Raw genomic sequence first — 12890 nt, 5'->3', positions numbered from 1 at the left:
TAATTTTTTCTAAGATTCTTGTCTAATCATCTCCACCAACAATTTGGTGATATTCAATTCAATATTCAAAATTTGTTTTAGTAGACCACCTGTAAATTTGATGAAACAACATACTTCTATACTTGTGGTTCATGAATCGGCCGTGATTTTTTGTACTAGGCATATCGCGAGCGCACCATCCTCAAAAATTGTCATTCTAATCATTAATTAAACGATAAAAGTAGCAACTAAATTTAGTGACGTCAGACCCCATCAAGGATTTTAAACGAAGAATTTACATACGATTAAAATGTTAAGTCCCCACTAGTTAACCTAAAATGAGTTCATCAAAATTACATGGTGGACCGAATCTACCTGTCACATAACATCACGAAATATCTAAAATAAACAGAAAAATACATATTAAATACTGTCGAAACCATGTTGTTTTGGTACACTCTTCGCGCGAAAAGAAATGTTCAATATTCAAGTCGTAGAACACATAAATGATAGATAACACAATATAAGAATTAAATATCTCTTCCTGGAAGCGTGCTTTCCATATCTTACAAATAACCAAGGATGAAATTGTACAACACTCTTAAAATGGAAGTTTAAGAGAAATATATATTCTTGTAATGCTTGTAATAGAACCGGTAGTGCTAATAGAAAATAAATGTTCAATATCCAAGTCGTACCTAGAACAGATAAATGATAGATAACACAATATAAGAATTAAATATCTCTTCCTGGAAGCGTGTTTTCCATATCTTACAAATAACGAAGGATGAAATTGTACAACACTCTTAAAATGGAAGTTTAACACAAATATATATTCTTGTAATGCTTGTAATAACACCGGTAGTGCTAATATTGCAAACGTGAAAATACTAAAACATCAGAGACTCAGATTAGACAAACCAACGTTTCAGAAACTTCAGAAGCCGACATTCATTAGTTTCCAGGTCTTTAAAGACTCTAAAAGTTCAGCAAAACCGTCTCCGGTTGTCTAGGAAAGATAAAAAGTTTGCCGTCGTTATCCCAAGACAGTATTAAAGTCTAAAAAGACCTCTGTTATGTTTAACTCTGGTGTCACTTAATTTATTTTTTCTGATTTGCAGCATACTTTTCGCCGACATTTGCGGTTTTACAACTTTATCCGACCAATGCACCGCCGAGGAATTGGTGAGAATCCTCAACGAGCTGTTCGCAAGGCAAGTATCCTTTAAATCTGGAATTCGTCGAAATCAAACAACCCCGTCGCACGACCAGATTACAAATTATCTCCCTTTATATTTTAACGGTATTTATACACGCTCTCGTGCCTTGAATTATGAATGAAACAGAAAAATTGTATAAAACAACAGCTGCGCCGACAGCGACAGCATCAAAGAGGAGAGCTTACTTCGGGAGCTAAATTTAGAACAAAGAATTCTCCATCTACCTGAAAATTAATCATTACGCGAAAAATGCAGGACGGTTATTTTATAGTACATCTCGGCTTAAACAGGGCTTTTAATTGCAATTTAACGACGGCGGTGGGGAAAGTTAATCTCGACTCGAAGATGCTAATTAAGAGTAATTTGCAGGAAGAGTTTACTTAACGAAGGACGTTGATTTTTGCAGGTTCGATCGGTTAGCGGCAGAACACCACTGCTTGAGGATCAAGTTGCTGGGCGACTGTTACTACTGCGTTTCCGGTTTACCGGAAGCCAGACCGGATCATGCTCATTGTACGGTAGAAATGGGGTTGGATATGATCGACGCCATAGCGTAAGTAATGAGTCTAGTTTCGCTTCATTTCCCGCAGAAAGGGTGATGCTGCTAAAGGGAGCATTCCGAATTTTTCATTTTCGCTTCTAGTATTGGATATAAATAAAAACAAGGCAAAATATAGAAAATGTAGGGCGCCTTTAATAAAATGTGGCGTCGGGGAAACATCGTTTACAACTTTTGTCAGTTTTCGAAACTTTTCTTACGCTGGCAAAATGCTCTTAAATGTTATTTAAATTTTATAAAATAACATACTTTTCTATTTGTAGTTTATGAATCCGCCTTGAAGTTTTACACACAAACATCAAAAATTTACTTTTTTTCCTCTTGTACATTTTGTTTTCGTTTTATATGCATTTCCAACAAAATACTTATTTACTACTGCTCAGAGTTGATACGTTATAGTCAAAGAATGTTTACACTCTGTGAACATTATTGATTTAAAAATCACTGTTCTGTCCCCGTCATCGTAAAATGCGCTCGTAAAAATATAACCTTTCGACCCCAAGAACCCATAAACGTTTTAATAATGCCATTCACGCTGCATTGTGTGCAGACTGTGTAATCATAACTTCACACTCACCTTTATTTTATGGTGATGAATATTTGGGGTTGAAACAAATAAATGTTGGCGACAAAATTGTCGAGGATTAATTTTTGCTTGTTTTTAACATACAATCTGTTTGTAACAATTTGGACAAATGCCTATAATTTGATTTTGTCTTATTTGAACTGAGTTCAGTGTCGAAAACAACTAACTAGTTTAACAATAATTCTAGGCTCTATTGATAGAGCTTGTGCAAACCTAGATTAACAGTTAGAGTAAATACTATTTGACGCGGGACAATTATGTGATCCAATCGCATTTCGATTACATTTTAACGAACTAGTAATGTAATAAATAATACTAAGTCACAATGAATTGTCAGTTCTGTTCTGGTAGATACTACCAGAACAAACTAAAACACACAAGCACTATTTCCATTCAATATAATTTTGTTTCAGCATGTAATAACAGAAACTGTCGTAGGTAAATAACTTGCCACTCAATTTCTCCTGAAATAAATTACAAAAAAAGTTCTTGCTGTGACAGCTTTATTTCAGTTCTGACAAGACAACGTGTTCGTGAAATAATAACGCCAACACCGACTACAATTTCTCAATATATATTGTCTAGAAAGTATAAATTATTCTTGTAACACATGAACGCTTTTTAGCTGGTGACATTTTTTTATTTGAGACACAATTTGGTAATTGAAAAATGTATGTGAAATCAGAAAAATTCGGCCTTGCACAAATAAATTGGGTTTGTGTTTATTGTCTCTAATAAGTCCTAATGTTCTGAAATACGTTTTTTCTCTTCTTTTGATTTCAATTCTTTTATAAAATATTACTGAAGACTTAGAAGAGTCGTCGATATATACAGGGTGTTTCGAAAAAAGTGGACCAAATCTTGGCGTTAACTTCTGTCGTTACTATTTAAAAAAATGGTTTAAATAACATTTTTCCCAAAAATGGTGCTCTAATTATTATTCGTGAAAAAAATTTTGTTTGCTTAATTTGTTTTCGAAATGCAATGCCTACTTGTTTTTTCTTTAAGGTACTACCATATAATTAATGCATTTTTGAATAGAGCCTTTTTTCTGAATTCATTGATATAGCACAATAATACTTTCTTTGTGATTGAAATGACATTTCCTACAAAAGATGCTCAAAATGCTTTATTTCCTGGCAGTTAGAAAGACGCTGAATAAAATTTTGTAGTGAGTTAATAAGAATTTTTGGACAAATGCTCGCAATTTTGTTACGTATGCGTTCCTGTAAGATTTCAATGTGAATCGGTTTTTTGATATTAACGCGATTCTTCAAACAGCCTCACAAAAAAAAATCAAGTGGTGTCAAATCCGGTAAGCTGGCAGGCCACTCAATAGGATCCCTTGGGCCTATCCATCTGCCAGGAGAAGTTTTATTTAAGTAACGTAGCACTTAACGTTCAAAATGGGTTGGAGCACCGTCTTGTTGAAACCAAATATTTTCTGGTGGTAACTCCTGGTTTTGGTAATTAGGAAACAATTCTCTACGTCTACGCACTATATGTTCCCGCAGCAGCCTTAAGTATCCCTCAGAATTTAAATTCCCATTAATAAAAAATCCGGGACGGCAGACAGACAGACAGACGGACAGACGGACAGACAGACGGAAACGGGAGACCCATTTCTTCGTCCTCTAGGGATCATGATAGATCGAGATATTGCAAAAGTAGAGAGTCGGCCGACGGACTCGATTACAATACTTCCTTTGCTTACGCTCGGGAAGTAAAAAATGATCAATTACATGGTAACCGCATCAAACATTCAGTTTTTCTGGACGCTATGTGTGGATTTGCTCCATCCAGTATGGATTTGTGTCAGACCAGTACCTGCAGTACCTGATCATGACTCTTTAACCAAAACGTAGATTCGTCAGACAACAAAATCCTGTTGATAAAATTTCCGTCCTGTTGTATTCTGTTCATAACTATTTCGGTAAGTTCAACTCTACGATCAAAAACATCTTCGTTTAGAATTTGTGCCAAATGGATTTTCTTTCCTTTTTCATTATCGTTTGGATTGATTTTGTACTGTGATTCAGCGCTAATTGTTGCACTGACGTTTTGCGATCATCGATCGGAACACCATCCTAAAGATGTGGACCTTCTTACTATAAACCTATAATATATAAAATACTTTACCCGAGGAGAGCCAGATGTTTATATTATTAAGAATTGAATTGACGGGTCAGCAGGTATGTTTTGAGAAAAAAAAAAGTCTCTTTAATTCGGGGTTGTATGGTGGTAAACAAATAACAAAATGTACATTGTCGCTCTCTAGTTTATCAAGAACGTAATTTTTATGTAATGGTTTATGCTGTTTAATTTTCTCATACAACTAGGGATTTGTTTCGTTTCCTCCAAAAAGTATTCCAGGTTGATTCAACCATTATTGCACATCTGCTTCCTTTGTTGCAGAAGTTGGAGTGTGTTGGATTTTTATGTTGAAAAAGATGCAGTATCGATCATAAGAACAGAATCTGATTCCATATTTAGCAGTAATTTATCTTCAGCCCATTTCTGTAGTTTTGGTGGTTCATCTAGTCATAATAGTCACCCGATTTTCATCAACGCAGTGCTCCATTACTAGGTGTTGACCTTTTCCTATTGGTGCGTTTACACAGTTATTACTTCGACCATACTATCCATAAGGGCTGCTGTGAATTGGGCAGATATTATTCATTGTTTCTTCCTTTTTGGCGGTATTTTTTAATCTATCGCAAAAAGCGACTTCGTTTGTCTCTAAGATTTTTTTCCATTAAAATTAGCCCTTTGCTTTTTTTTGACTGTAGAATCCCATGTTTCTTTTTCCTTCAAATGGAGCTCATCTTGCTTCACTTCTTTAAAAATTGGGCATGGATGGTTTTCGTTTCTGAATAAACGGAAATTGTTTACTTTACGAATGATTTTTTCGTCAGACTGGATGACACTACTTTTTGGAGTAGGTTTTGCAATGGTTTTCCTAAGAAAGTGGAATTGCTTTATTTCCGATGGCATTTGATAGATGATTTCACACGCTTGACTGTGCACCACTTTCTTACCATTTTATATTTCTACAAAGACAAAAAATGCCCAGAAAAATACCTCTCAGACAAAATTTAATAATCCTCATCTGCTAGAGTAGAATCCGAACAGAGTTAAACAGAAATAAAATTCTATTCAATAACGAAAGAAAATACAGGCGAAACAGAATACTACGAAAAAACTGGGAGATGTAACGACCATAAAATCTTGAACCTGCTCTAATAGAAGGAAAGAAACACACTGGCAGATTTTGGGGAGATAATTAACAAAAAATAGTAGTGGAAACTAAAAACTCTTCTGTAAGGCGATGAGAAAAGGAAATTGGACATAGTCCATATACTAAAGACAAAAAGTGATAAAACACTATTAGTTGAGACAGAAATAAGGAGTACACGAAAATAGTATTTCCAGGAACCACTTGAAGGAGAGGAAGCCTCGAGCGTACAACAGCAAAGACAATTTGTAGGAAATTTAGAGGACGAAGAAGGAGAAATAACTAATCCAGAATTATAAATAATGTTACGTTGTCCGGGTGATTGAAAATTGGCGTGGGTAAAACTCAACAATTTATTTCTTAATAACTCGTACTTATTTACACGGCTAACAATTGCAGCGATTATGTACAAACTATTTCCGGCGCAACTGGGCTGGCTCTTCTTAACATTCGCTGGACTCGTGGTTCGCCTGGTTCCCGACGGTGGCCTTTATTTAAATCCCTGCATTTCTTTAGATGGATCCCGAACGCCGCTTCTAGGTTTTTACTAAACCCCGCAATCGAGACTTCCGGTAGCCGGCTCCAGACTTGTCTTTATGTGAACGCCGCGTTCGCGTTCGATGAGTCATCACCGGCGTACCACCAGAAAGCTCTCGATGGCCATAGGCGTCGTACTGGGGCGGCGTAAGGGTGTATTTTGTAACAATAATATCAGCAAGTTAAAGATGGGGGAAACACCTGGACAGGGTTTAATCACCTCAGAAATGTCAAAAATTTGGCCCAAAAAGGGAAAGAAACTACTACTCAAAATATCGAACAATGCAAGAATAGAAGAAACGGTACTAAAAGACTGGGAATTAACGTTTATATTACGAATTCACATGGGCCCAACAACAAATTGGAATACGTAATTATCGTGGAATATTCCAATAAGTGCTTTCAGAATCAAAAACGTACAAGACCACATATTTTATTTACTTTAAAACAAATTATTAACAGCATAATTGAAAGAAAACAAAATGAATACTTCGATCTAGAAAAGAGCTTTTATTTGTTCCTTACTTCTAAACATCAGTTTACCAAGTCACTGTATTCAACATGAAAATGTCGCTTAACTGGCTATAGCCTGTAAAAATTTTATTGCCCTGCTCGTGCTCATACAGCCATGTATTTTAAACATTTTAAACTATTATAAGTTGAAATGACAGCCAAAATTGATTCAAGCAAATTTTCACTCACAATTGTTGCTTCCTCAGGAATATAGCTTGCGCCACACTCAATTCAATACATCGAAAACGATAAATCGAAAAATCTGAATGGCAGAACTAGACAACACAATAAGTGCTATGCTGACGTGAGTTTCCAAGGCAATACGTCCAAAGCTCATACGATGTTTCTTCAAATATTGGACCTTCTAGAGTTTTTAATAGTTTATAATACTTACTTACAAGTGAGAAACAAATAAAATATTGAACAACACACGCAAGGTAACGGGTTTTTACTGGCTCCAGAAGTTGACTGGCTCGCCTGCGGCTCGCCAGTCATATCCTTCTGTCCTCCAGTAAAAACCCTTTTACCATGCTAGTAATGTTAATAGCTATTACCGAACACCACGGATTAAAATATGGGAAAGTCTGCGACGACGAGGTGTGGACATGAAGCAAATTATTGAAAGTCTCTATGTTAACAACGTGAACTGCGTAATTAGCAAGAACATGAGACCCGAACATTTTTCAACAAAATAAGGATTAAGACAAGGCGATGATAGGAGCTCGTGGTTGTCTATAGTATACATGCTTGAGATAATAACAAAATGTAATGAAAAAATCTAAAAAAATATTCCTTGGACATCGAAACCTACGAAGAGTTGAAATTTCGGATTGTTGCCTTCGCAAACTGCTAGAAGTAAGAAGGACTTAATGGAATCAATAAAAGAAAAACGGTCCATTACTTCGACAGAACTTCCCTCTGTCTCAAGAGACAGTACAGTCCAACAAATTCCGCTTCTTTGAAAAATTATAAAAACTGTTTGTTTTCTGATGACTTTTATATATTAAAAAACCAGTAGTGTAAATGACACCTCGAACCACCTGCGCCGCGGGGGCGCAAATTCCAAGGAGGTGCCGTCCGCAGACGTAGGGACAATATGAAAAATATTCAAAGCAAATAACCAACGGAAAAGGGTGTATTACTCTAACTTATCAGTGCAGATGCTTAACTTCGATTGTTTATGTTTATACGTTGAAAGAATGTCAGGTAGGAATTTGTTTAGTTTGAATGAGTTATATCCTCAAAACAGAGGACTAAAATTATTAATTAAGCCACAATGGAACAAAATGTTTTAAATATAATTATTACTATTCTTATTTGATAATAAACAAATAAAAACGTGAGTATTCTCACATTTTCTAGAAAATGAGGCTCTTAATTTGATCAATATTTCGTTTCGACAGGCAGACAGACGGAAACGGGAGACTACTTTTTTCGTACTGTAGGGATCATGAAACGTCGAGACAACATAAAAGTGGCAATTCGTCCGATGGACTCAGTTACGTATCATTCGAGTTACTGAGCAACGAAAATTACTCTTTTTCAATTTGAATAATGATCACATTGCACCTAGGATGCATGTCTCTTAATACCCACAATATCTTTTTAAGTCAGTAGCGTACATCCTATTTTGACCAATTTTATCTCAACAACTTTCATTACAACTTTTTTTCTTACACTACTTTTTCTACTTGTCGATACAAATCACCGATCTTTTTTGTTGGCGGATTTTAAACACCATGTATACCGGGTGTCCCAGCGTACCTGTTCCACTCAAATATCTCAATTATTTTAAAACACAAAAATTTGAACTTAGGCATGTTCAATATACGTAGTATACCGGAAATGATATCAACTAAATCTAAAAGAGTACATTTTGTAGTACGATAAACTAGGTATAACAGCATTCATCTAGAAGCTTTAAAACGCTGATTGTGAATTTAAAAAAAAAGACGGTGGCGTTTCTCAAGCAACGTTTTCTCTTATTTTCGTGTTCTAACTTATCACTTTTAGATTAAAATAAATAAAATATTGTAGTGTCAAAATATGAAAAACGAAAGATTCAGCAATACCAAAAAGTTAGATATGATACTTTTTTACGGAGAGTGTATGCGAAATAGAAAACATTCCAGAACATTATACGAAGAAAGATTTCCGAAGAGACAACAACCAAGTTGTATGTATTTTTCAAGATTGCAAAAAAAAAATAGAAAAATCTGGGTCTTATCGCACTTTTTAGTCCTGGTTTTGCGCAAAATCAGATCAGATATATTATATATTATTATACTAAAAAAATTTTTATTCAGAATATTATAATTAATATATTTCAGATTATTTTTATGAACACGTTATTAAAATAATGACTGCTTAATTTTTTTTCTGTAAAAGTGAAAATATACAAATTCGAATTTCGCGAGAATTTATAAAAAAATTGCTACTTTCTTAAATGAAATATTTAAATAAGCTTATTTGCATTTAATTTTATGTAAATTTCGACCAACAAACTCACTTTGGATGTATTAATAATGAAAAGTTATAAATATGAATAACATATTTTATCATAACATATCGAACAAACATCAGTTGTTTCTGTAGTTGCGGCTGAGTATGATGAATTTTTCACTTTTATATTTCAGAAAATATTAAATCAGGAATTCTGCTTCAGATGACATGGAATTAATTGTGTGTGCTTGAGTGTTCTCTTAGCTTCTTTTGGGAAATTATTAAACAATTTTAAACCATCTTAAAATTGTCTGTCCCGTGGAATGTACATTCTTGCATGGAATCCCAACATCGGAATTAAGAAATTCCTGCTGAAGCGAATGACAAAATTATTTTCTTAATTTATAATCTAGAAAAAACGTCAATGTAACAATCGTAAAAATTTTAATAAATGACAAACACAGTGACTGTTTTATAAACTTATAGATTTTAATTAGCACTTTCATAGTTGTTCCTATAATATATATGTTCTCAATTTCATTGCAGTGGAAGAGTCCTTACGGAAAATAATTCTAATTAAAAACCACGTTCTCTTTTTTACTTCCAACCTAAACCTGTTGTTAAGCTAAGTGCACCAACGAAAAATAGGTCAAGTGACCACTCCACCAAAGTCGGTTATTAGGACTGGCGCATTTTAATAATTACTCACTTGACATGATTGTTTCCCTGGTTCTGACGATATTTTTGCGTTAACGAGGTGCACTAAACTTGAGATATAGAAAAGGTAAGCCCTTTATGTAAAGGTCAAGACTATATTTCAGAAGCAACGTTATGCTAACGGTGGTTTTAAACCCCATAATAAAGCACAAAGTACCATCAAATTTTTACGGCCCCTTAAATAAATGGACTTTTTATTAAAATTATTAACGTACGATTATTCAGTTTTATCTAAAATACCCTAAAATTAAAAAGCTTTCAAATTTTCTCCCCAAAGTGTTTCAGATGTGTCCATTACGCCCCCTTCTCCTCTATTCTCAGCGTTGTGGCGCAGCCCAAAGCATTTCTACTTTGCATATTTATAAGGGAATTAAGCATGGAAAATAAAGCACGTCGTAAACTACATCAAGAATCATATGTCACGGTTGGTAATTCAATTTAGTCTGCACAACGAAAAAATCGGGTGCGAGAAACGTTTTCCATTCATGCAAAAACACGAAAAATATCTATTGCGAGTCTAAGAAAAGGGAAACGAAATCGGTTTAAAATATACAGAAAAGCTTCAGAGTCTACACGCACTTATGCCAGGTTTTAAGATTCACGGATTATCGTTGAATGCGCCTCAAAAAGTTTTACAATTTAAATGTGCAAAACACGTTCTCTTACAAATATGAATCTGAAGTGGTCGTGTTGGTGTTGAAGGGAGTATTTTAAAATGAGTTTGTTCTCTGGAGTATGAAGCGCGAATGTGAGTCGTTTGGAAAATTAATGAAGCTATTATGGAAAGCTTTACATTGTGAATACAGTAAATGTTAAAAGTGTTTGTATGTCTGGTTGTAAGCTATTAAACCAGTAGTTTTACACTTTCAACGTCGCTTTTTATATTAAATTTTAATTGAATTGAATGAAATGATTCGCATTTTTGAATTGGGTTTTGGAGTATTTCATCATATTCAGATTTAATTTAAATACTATGAACATTTTTTATTGCCAAAGAAAACTCTAACAAAGGCAGTGACAAAAACAATCTAGGCACTTAGATAACTCTCCTCGTGAAGCAGATTTTTTTAAATTAAAACGAGCAACCCTTGTCTCTGTGACTTTTACTAACCTTCTCATTTTTCTGTTCCAGTTTAGTACGTGAAGTGATGTCCGTGAATGTTAACATGCGTGTTGGAATTCATACCGGACGCGTCCATTGCGGGGTGTTGGGTCTTCGCAAGTGGCAATTTGACGTGTGGTCAAACGACGTCACTTTAGCCAATCACATGGAAAGCGGCGGCATTCCGGGGTGAGGATTCTTTTTTGTATTTCTGTCGCGCACAAAATCAAACCGCAACCGCTTACCTAACGCCCTTTCTTTCCAGACGCGTTCATATTACCAAAGAGACGCTGAAATGTCTGGGTAACGATTATGTCGTCGAACCTGGAAACGGCGGTGACCGCAACTCCTATCTCAAAGACCATAACATCGACACGTACTTAATTGTTGCGCCGTCGTATAGAGGGGTAAGTGCGTTTGACTAGAATGTTTAGTCGTGTGGTTAATGACTGTGAATGTGTGTATTTATTTTAAAGTTAAGTCAGCCGAATTAACAATAATAATAATAAATGAAAATTATTAACAATTATTGTGTCGAAATTTAACTAATACAGAAAAAACTCAATTAAAAACTTGTCAAAACTTTGGTCTCGAGAATTTGAATTTAACAAACCTACCCAATGGATTCCTCATATGTCCAATAAACTATCCACAGTTATACTAATGAACGATAATCAAATAACATTTGACGAACTATGAATGCCATCAGTAGAACACAAAACTGGAAATCACCAGAGCTAGACAAAGTACATAATTCACACTTATTTACTAAAACACTTAAACAAGTTCCTTCTTAAATCATACACATTTTCAACATTTTTATGTCATGGTGTAACATATCTAAAACCTAAAGATAATGACAGAACAAATCCATCAAAATACAGACCTATCACATGTTTACCTAAAATTTACAAAATACTAACCTCATGCATAACACAAAAAATCTATCAACACTGTTTTAAATCCAATATCATCAACGAAGAACAAAAAGGACATATTAAAGGATCTTTTGGTTGCAAACAGCAATTAATCATAGATTCCATAATCTGTGAACAAGCTAGGAAAGAAAACAGAAACATATATACTGCTTTTATCGATTATAAGAAAGCTTATGATTCAATCCCGCATTCGTGGCTATGCAAAATTCTGGAATTATACAAAATTGATCCTAAAATATACGCTCTTCTCAAATATTCAATGGACTTTTTGAAAACCACCCTTCAAATACCCCTAAATGATCAAACAATTCAATTAGACCCAATAATGATCAGAGGAGGAATTTTTCAAGGCGATTCCTTCAGTCCGCAGTTATGGTTTCAATATAAGAATTAACACCAAAACAGAAAGTAGTGTTACGTTTGACGGGCGAATAATTAATCGGGCGTAGGTAAAACTCAACAATTTATTTCTTAATAACTGGTATTCACACGACTAACTATTGCAACGATTATGTACAGAAATTATTCGGGCGAATTTCACTGGACGATCTTGGCGTACTTCACTAGCTGAATAATCCATTAAACCCATATTTCTCCGATCGAGATCTTTCACGAACATCCATCGCAACTCCGCTTCGAGACTTCCGGTAACCGACTCCAGACTAGTTTTTATGCGCCCGCCGCTCGGCCGTCGATGAGTCACCGTTTATCAACACACATACTAGAAAAACTCATAGACGTCGCACCGGGGCGGTTATGGGTTTATTTCGTAACACTGCCCCCTCCTTAGTTCTGATCGTCCCGATCAGAAACATCAACGGCGCTGCTGTGGTATTCCATGAGGCGGCCTAAGTGAACAATTTTAATTTTCCTCTTCGGCCCTCGTCGTCGGATTCTGTAGACTACATCGTTGATCCTCGTCACGACAGTATAGGGACCTTTCCAGTCTGATGACAACTTCTGGCAACGACCATTCCGTCTTCGGGGGTTATAAAGCCATACAAATCTCGCGCCTGGAACCCTACTGAGTTGTTCTGAAGGTCGTAACGTGCGTTCATTCTA

At 35.3% G+C, this 12890-nt stretch overlaps 1 protein-coding gene across 5 annotated transcripts in view; it reads left to right on the top strand.

Moving 5' to 3' along the window:
• LOC135130705 (uncharacterized protein) overlaps positions 1-12890 on the top strand; it is a 573502-nt gene that overhangs the window by 504047 nt on the left and 56565 nt on the right. For all 5 annotated transcript variants that reach the window (XM_064058149.1, XM_064058144.1, XM_064058145.1 and 2 more), the window contains 4 exons: positions 1101-1193; positions 1606-1752; positions 10921-11079; positions 11156-11297. In XM_064058149.1, coding sequence (XP_063914219.1) covers positions 1101-1193; positions 1606-1752; positions 10921-11079; positions 11156-11297 — 541 coding nt within the window. The remainder of the gene's footprint in view (positions 1-1100; positions 1194-1605; positions 1753-10920; positions 11080-11155; positions 11298-12890) is intronic.

This window comes from Zophobas morio, unplaced genomic scaffold (genome assembly GCF_036711695.1).
Source record: "Zophobas morio isolate AGI-343-1 ecotype UQ-CSIRO unplaced genomic scaffold, CSIRO_AGI_Zmor_V1 ptg000017l, whole genome shotgun sequence".
Classification (NCBI taxonomy): Eukaryota; Metazoa; Arthropoda; class Insecta; order Coleoptera; family Tenebrionidae; genus Zophobas; species Zophobas morio.
This window is presented reverse-complemented; position numbering and strand designations above follow the sequence as displayed.